The sequence below is a fragment of the Anneissia japonica genome, unplaced genomic scaffold (genome assembly GCF_011630105.1).
Source record: "Anneissia japonica isolate Jap-2015-1 unplaced genomic scaffold, ASM1163010v1 scaffold288026_len309160_cov177, whole genome shotgun sequence".
Taxonomy (NCBI): Eukaryota; Metazoa; Echinodermata; class Crinoidea; order Comatulida; family Comatulidae; genus Anneissia; species Anneissia japonica.
In genome coordinates, this window is record NW_022732402.1 from 49480 (window position 1) to 58294 (window position 8815).

General features: G+C 35.2%; 1 protein-coding gene across 2 annotated transcripts in view; it reads right to left on the reverse strand.

The window, feature by feature from the left end:
• The window catches only part of LOC117115666, a 6563-nt gene extending 2143 nt beyond the window's left edge, over positions 1–4420 (reverse strand). The window contains exons 1-2 of one of the 2 annotated variants that reach the window (XM_033259559.1): positions 4362–4420; positions 1104–1178 (exon numbers count right to left, since the gene is read on the reverse strand). In XM_033259559.1, coding sequence (XP_033115450.1) covers positions 1104–1155 — 52 coding nt within the window. In that variant the 5' untranslated portion in view covers positions 1156–1178; positions 4362–4420. Of the gene's footprint in view, positions 1–1103; positions 1179–1653; positions 1721–4361 lie in introns of those variants that run through there. The other variant, XM_033259560.1, reaches the window with a different exon arrangement.
• Positions 4421–8815: the final 4395 nt, after the last annotated feature.

The window sequence follows — 8815 nt, forward strand, 5'->3', positions numbered from 1 at the left end:
TCGAACACTGTAATAAATCATCTTTAATGATTTATATATGATTTAACAGTGTGAGAACGGCTACCTTGATTTATGTTATATGCACCTATTTGTTTCTAGCCGTACCTATTGTGTAATAGAGTGTATCTGGTGGTATTTGAATCTGTTCAACCATGAAGCCTCCGTGGTCTAGTGGTTATGACACTCGCCTTGACAGCGAGTCCCGCCAGAGGCATTTTATTACACAATTTCTTTATTCATTTATTTACAGGACTACATTCGTTGAGAGCTATGCTACACGGTGTATTTATTAAGTCCTTTATTCGAACACTGTATTTACCTTTCTTTGATGATTTATATATATATATATATATATATATATATACGTATATGTTATATATATATATATCATATATATATATGTATATATATCATATGATTATATATATGATAGTTAATACGATGTAAAATATAAAATATGGTGCGACGTAGGCCTATGTTTAGACTGGGTTCCAGTCCCTAATCTTTGTTTTAATCAGTTGAAATGCTTAATAAATCGATTTTGGCACAAATGGCGTTCCATATTACCTAATTGCATGGCGTTCCATAGTATACTTTTTCTGAGATTAATTGTCATCAAAAAAGTTTCTCAACATAAACTGACGATAGTGGCGCTTTCCGAAATTCGCTAATACTACGAAAAATCCATAAATTAGAGAATTGTGGCAAGTTCCACATAGATAATCAAAAATAGATTTGTAACACAGAATAAATCGATGTTATTCTTTGACTCTTGGAACATAACATTTTAATAAACAAATATTTCGAACACGCTTGCGTTCCTCTTCAATGGCAACGTTTACACTAGACACGATTACGTGTCGTTCTCGTGTCTCGAGTAAATCCAACTTTAGACAACTGGTCGTCTAAGACTTATATCTATAGATAGATATTTATTTACTTAACAAACTTCTTATTCACAAAATATAGGATGGAAAAGAGCGAAGTTTATTTAAATAAAAATTCCACATTTTGCTGAATCATCCTAACCTGTCTGGACAATTCAGTTAAGTGTGAGCGCTTCTGTATGTAATATTCAGAATAAGTAAAATCATTATACTCACCAGAAGCAATACAAGAGAGGATTAGTACCGTCACCACGGCAAACTTCATCATTGCTTTTCATGAACTGTTAATCACTAAAATTTAAACAGCATTAATTTATCTGACACTTTTGGATAATGAAGTTCCCTCGTTTTATGAATTAAAATTATAATCGAAATAAAAAATGATATTTGTATTTATGTTTAAAGCGTATCATACTTTATTGCCATTTACCTTGCAGATTCCTTTTATTTTTGCATCAACAGATACTTATATCTGTAGTACTAGACAAAGAATTTTTTTTTAAAGTTAAATATGGTAAGAACCACAAAAAATTGCAATGTATCTCAACAGTTGGAGTCAAACTTAAAAATTCGCTGGACGACAAACTTACAAAATGTAATTGCCTTTTTCAATTTAAAAGAAAATATAGAGAGAAACGTTTAACTAAAATTAAGAAGTGATGTATCGTTGCACTATATTCTGTTTTACTGCTGAAACTAAAAGATTATTGTATTGCATTGTAAATTCATTTTATGGTCAGTTTTACGCAACACCAATCATACCCACCTTCTGACAATTTCCTTCTTAACAGAGTTATGGCTTCCTAGACAAGCCTATTAGTATGCAAGTAAGCTATTTTGAACTTTACATAGAGTTCCACAGTCGTGTCGTCACGACGCCAGGTGGCGCTCTCTGTTGTCAACAGACGTTGTTTACCGTTCATTACGCCTGAATGACTTCATAGGCTTTCTGGAATAGGCATTTTAAAATCTAACATTTTACAATCAAAATGTACTAAAAACACAAAAGCTCGCATTATATTAGTTATCAAACACACATTTAATTATCAATTAATATTCACAAAGAAAAAGTAAGATGCAACACCTTAATAATTACGTTAGAAACTGGGATCAATGGTTTGTAACACTGTAGTACTCTATACTATTATGCAACATCAGATTAGTAATTCAGTCTATAAATAATATCGGTGACTGTTCGACTACACAAGATGTTAATTCTATTCTAAAATGCAGCATATACAAATTGAAACACAATGCCTCTATGAGAATAAATGCTCTACTATCAGACTGGATAACAGAGACACTCGATCTAATTGAGAAGAGAAGTTTGAAAGAGGGAGGTGCTAGTGTCGGTAGTTCAGAGTACCGAGGTGTAACAAAGGAAATACAGCGTGCTTCCCGAAAAGATAAAAAGCAGCACTTACTTAAAAAAATGTACCAGCATAGAGACACACTGCAGAGTGGGCAATAACAAAGCAATGTATGGCGAAATAGGGAGTTTGACTAAGAAATTAAAAACCCAGCCTTAATGTCATCAAAAGTAAAAAAAGGGAGAGTCTTGACAGAATCACCAGAAACAAATGAATTCCTCAACAAAAAAAATCGAAAACCTCAAGGGAAAATCATCAAGATCTAAAAAACACATCAAGGCAACAAACCAAAAAAATCATCAACAGCACATACAAACAAGTAAAACCACATCACAAGGGATCATCACAAATGAAGACAGTGACAAACAGCACATACAAGTAAACCACATCACAAGCATCATCACAAATAAAGACAGTGACAAACATGACAAAAAAAAAACAAAGGCCAAAAACATAGAAAAATGAAAAATCACAGCGCCCAAGCCAAGACCTGTCTCTTATACACATCTAGATGTGTATAAGAGACAGTAGTGGCGCTTTCACAATTCGTCGGGGAGAAAACAAATTATATTATTTTCAACATATTAGTAGACTATACAATCGATTAAATAAGCTTTTGAAACCCCTTAAATTGTCAAACTTTTGGGGGGCCTCGCCCCCAGGACTACTTGCTAAACCTTTTCATGGAAGCTAGACCACGCCCACTTTGCTTTCGTCGGGGAAATTTGTAGAATGAAACATTTATTATTCTAAGGAATTTGTATTGGTTAGCAATAAACAAGCTTTAAAATACTAACACTGTGTACAAAGGTGGGGGTGGGGGTCGAGCCGAGGCTTTCATATTATGGATACGTCCCTGCAGCTGTTAAATGCTCGGCCCCTCGAAAAATCAAAGTTATAATTGAGTATGAAAAAATAATAGCAAATGAACCGCAAATATTTATTTATTTACTTAAAATTACATAGCTCTTATATGCCTAATACAACCTCGACTATAGCTACATATTCCGCTGCATATTCACTTTCATGAGTCCTCAAAACCTAGACTAGAAAATAACCGGAATGTTGTCCGAGAAAGTCTTTGCTTCTAGAAGTTATTGTGTGTAATTAACTGTTCTCTATGGTATTCTTGGGATGTTTCAATCTATTTCGTGAATATCTACTGTAGATAAAGGGTAAAACCTTATTCCAATCCTCAAGATGTGGCCGGGATAACCCCGTATTCTCAGCTAGGGTTGCATACGTTGCTGTTTGCACACAATGAGTCTACCAAGATTTAAAAAAATGTTTTTCATAGTTAAAAAAATTGTTTTGTATTAAAATATTGTCAACGTAACACTTTGGGAACCGTTAGTTTGTGCCATTTCCAAGAATGTAGAGTTACTACATCCTTATTTTATGCTCAATCTAACCTTGGTGCATTCCAAGGGGAGTATTTGGAATCCTGGTACTTCCACTTACTTTTTTCACAATTTCGCCAAAAAAAAAAAAAAAAAAAAAAAAAAAAAAAAAAAAAAAAAAAAAAAATGATCTACTTAATATTAGAGACATACTTAATGTGCTATACAAGGCCATATAGAGTTGCCACTGCACCCCTAGCGCTGATTTTTTTTTTTTTAATCTCAGCTTAGCCCCAACCAACATCTGGGCATATAGTGTTGTTACATCACTGATTTTTGGTGGGGCTGAGGTAGGTGGTTTTCCGGGTTCTTGCCGATCTCTCCTCGTTACAAAAATATCCGATGTACTTAAACATCAGCAATACTGTTAAATTGAAACACTTTGAAAAACATGATTTTTTTTTCTAAGACTAAGAGAACTATTTTCATGTTCAGGGGGTGGCCCTTCTGGTACTTGGATCCCCTAAAAAAATGTCAATTCCCCCTTGTCAACGAGTTTAGCTACGGGGCTGGTCTTGATCAAAATTAATCCTATGTAAAATGGTTAAAATTAAGATTAAAATTCCTATAGTTGCCGCCCGTTTTTTTTTTTTTTGTTGTAAAAACTGAAGCGTAGTCAAAGATACTTTTAGTTTAAGAGATTGTTAAATTGAATTGAAGAAGTTAAGAGCCTACAATATTATTAAACATAAAATTGAACTCACAATGACAACTTGCAGAAATACGTCTCCTTTGAAGTTGTTGCTAGGTGCGACTAGAATCAGCAAAGCATTGCGCACATTACGTTATAAGGAAAAAAGAATACACACCCATAATTCCTATTGGACAAGTAATATGACGTCGTTAAACGATAAATTCCGCACGTTCTACCATTGGTTGTTTGAGAACAATTTATGCACGGAGAGTTAGTTCTGTACTTTAGTCTGTCACTAGGAAAATCTGTTAAAAATAACCTACCCAAAAAAATGCTTTCTGGAATGTTGGGCAGTCGTACCATAAGTATGTTATGACGGTTAATACTGCAAAATTATTTTAATGGCCTACGGGAAATAGACCGAGCAATTGTGACACGTCAAACTTTTTTTACGAATACATCATGCAAAGGACCATAACCATCCACAGGGCAACAGGGGTCGTATATTCCAGTACACCGGGGTAACCCCCCTACTTGTCTCGAAAGATGTACTGGGTACTTTAAAGTGCACATAAAGCAATGTGACAGTACACTATGGTTTATAGTCCATAACTGAGAAGACGTGTTCCACCACCGGGGTCCGGGCCGGGGTTTCCCTTGAATCCGCCACTGCATGGGAGAATCCTCTAACGCTCAGGTGACAGGGTTTTAAAACAAATATCGTATATACTCGCGTATAAGACGAGGCTTAAAATAGCAAATTACGGTCGAAAAAAAACAATGGGTCGTCCTATACGCACAACATTAAAGTTTTAGATTGTTATAATCATGTTCGTCTTATGTGCGGATCGTCTGTAACACGCGAAATTACTACTGTAATGAAGCAACTAAATGTTGTATGGATGAATGAACGCAATTTTAAATACGGGGAAATACGATTTTGGTGGTGAAGATTTAAAAACTCATAAAATGATTATTTGTAAGATTACCATTGCATTTGGCTCCATAGCCAGCTAGATGCAGTATCAGGACCACAAATTAGGAATTCCGACCATGAAAAAGGGGCTCGTCTTATACACCCGACATACAAAATATTAACCAAAAACCTTCTAAAACTCGGGGGTCGTCTTATACGCGGGTCACGCGAGTATATACGGTATTGCTTATTAAGGAATTTTTATAAAAAGATTAATGAACAGGTTCTTGAGAAACAGGACTCAATGGTTGTTATACAAGATTACTCCGACACGCCTTGAATATCAACTATAAACAACATGTATGGAGATATTCCCCCTGTATATCAAGAACTTTGAGGGCACAAAGGTTAGCAGTTGCTGGACATTACTACAGAAGTAAAAATTGAGTTATTTCAAGGGGTTCTCTTTTGAGAACCAACCAATGGGAAAAGGAAGCAAGGACAGCCCTGACTACATACATCGAATAATTAGAAAAGGATCTAAACACACAGTGGCAGTACATTCAGTGACGTAACACTAAGGTAGGGGCGCATTATTTTTTTTCCATACAGTTGCGGCAGAAATTATAGAGGGTGCTATTTTATGTCAGTTAGGAGAACTGATATGCATGAATATGCATACAGACTCCCTCGCCTCGCGAAACAGAGTCAATGGCGTATGAGTTTTATGCGTGGATGAACGCTATGGAGTCAATAGGCCAAAATATCTTAAATAAGCCTTGGTAGTCAAAACAGTGTACAAATTGTAGTACTGTACTAGATTAGACACATTCTGTGTAGGCCTACAGCATGGTCTTCAAAAGTATAACAAAAATGGAGTAGGCTAATATTGAATCTGGCACTGTATTATTTGAGTAGGCATAGGACAGTTAGGCTTATACAGTATGTGTGTTGTAGCAATTGTATATGCTCCCTAATACTTAGTGGTACTGATCCTGAAGGACGTTTAGAAATGCTCGGAAACAAATTACTGTACTAGTACTTCGGACACAGTTAATTTACAATAAAAAATCCCTGCCTGTTATCAAACATTGAGCGTTTCTGTATGCTTTTGCATGATTCATTGGTTGGTAACATTTAAAGATTTTTGTAAAACCGTCTGTAAATCAATGAAAGCTATTTTTACTTCCGTCTGATTTTGATCGTTTTAAATATAAAAGCTATTCAATATTTAATTTGGTAGACACAGCCTAAACAGTACGCCATATCATGTGAATATCGTAAAATTAGTGTTTATAATATACCTGCTTGCTATGTAATCTATGCGTTTATTCATATTAAATATGAACGAAACATTTATATAAAGGAGTCAAACATTAAAACAATACATCGAGAAGTAACTGTGCGCATTTCTAAACGTTTATCCTTTAAAATAAGTAGGCCTAGTATAGCAGTTAATTATTGCTATACCTTACACCCCAGTTCCGCAACCTTTTTAGCCCACGACCTAAATTACATGTCAAGCAGTCGGATGCGACCCATCGAACCCGAAGTGATTAATAAAACGTCCGTCGTTTTATACGCGCGAGGGATAGCGGGAAGAACCACCCATTTGATTCTTTTTTTTGCATTGATTAAAAGATATTATCACCCACAAAAGCATTATGTAAAAGCCATAGAAATGAAAATATAACTTTGAATTACTGTATTAATTTAACCAAATCACGTACGGTAAGTTATCAAATTTTTCAATAAGTTAAACATTTAAAAAAAATCATGATTAACAGACATTTTATTACAAATTCCTATTGCTGAGATTTATGTGTTATGCGAAGACATAGATACATTAATTTAAAAATGTTTTCTCATTATAATTTGCAGCTGAAAGCCTAACACATTGAAATGAACAAAACTAATACTTTAAAATGTTCATATTACCTGAAGTACAAATGTTTTGATAGTATATATTTAACATGAAACTGTGATAACGCATTCATAACAAATAGTAAACTGACGCACTTGTCACACTTAACCTGCACTTTCGTTTACTGTAATTTAATTTCGTTTGTCTTCGTTCGCGTTAAGTAAAGTTTTCACGATCTGAAGATATTATGCGACCCATCATTTTTTTTTCGCGACCCAAACATTGGGTCGCGACCCATAGGTTGCGAAACGGTGCTTTACACTACTCAAATAATCGACCAGAAATTCAACGCTGCCTTTTTATACCTTCAAAGACTATGTTGTACATAAACACTGCCTAGGTATAGGGATGTTGTAATTACAGAAATAGTCAATTATGGTAGTTCACTTTGTATCGACTGTATACATTTTCCTCTCGACCAACTACCAAGATATTTTGGCTCCTCCATGCCCTAACAACGCCGTACTTTCATATTCCGCAAGCAGCGAGCGAACACCACACCACTTTCGTGACTGCGAGAAGAAGTGTCAAGCAGACATGCATTATTCATGTTATCAGTCACCCATGGAAGAATTGTTTCCGGAACTGTATAGGGAAAAAATAATGCGGCCCTGTGGTTTTTCTGGGCTCTTTTCCGGTCGCGGTCGCCAATTCCATTGTGGGGTTTAGATGTGTTATTTTAACATGTTTGCCATTTAATATATTATAAATGTTTTCACATACTTAAAATTTGAATATCATTCTATTTTTATCTCCATTGTTTTCACAATTTACAAACCCGGGGCCATTAATCCGTCACTGGGTATAATATGTCCTATACAGTCGATGTCATAGACAAATTATTCTTTTATGTATCAACAAAGCGGCTTTGGGTCAGGGTGTTAGATCGAGGGCCATGTGGTCCCTACCTGGCCCCCAGAAGCCGAGGGCCTTGCGGACCGCGGCACGAGAGCGCATAGGCCTACAAATATCAACTGCGAATGTCAACGATGAATATTTAATCCATGAACGCCTAATGGAACCACCTAGTATACCTGGGTTTTCTCGTACTTAGAGATTATCTCTATTAGTTGCAACCCATACAGTGATTTCCCAAAACATCCAACGCAGACTACTTAAAGGTCCGCCATTAATCTAGGTAGCGGGTCGGCTACCCACCATTGTCATTCCAATTGTTTTTCCAAGGGTTGGAGGGTGGGAATTTCTTTTTAAATTTAATTTGAATTTATATTGTATTTTATTTCAAATTACCAACAGCGGGTAACCCGCCGGTTTTCAGAATTAACAATGAAATATATGTATAAGAATGGATAAAAAAGAGAAGCTCAAAAAACAAACATCATTAAGAAAAAACGGACACAAAAAATAAAAGACCAAAAAAAAGTCATTAAAAAAGCAATAAAGCAATAAAAATGAAGAAGCCTTGGACAAAAAAACCTAAGAAATATTGTGGAAAATACCTTACAAATTTTATTGATATACCGTAAACAGTGAAATTGTCAGAAAAAAAGATCAGTAGAGTTTTCTTTAGAGGAAACTGTATTAAGGGATTCTAGAAATAAAAAAAATCTGCCAAAAGAAACGAGAATAAAGTAACCAAGGAACAGTTCAAACAATAATACATACACATGTAAAGGAAATGAAGATCAAAATCAGACCTACGTGCACTATTAGAGAGTGTAAG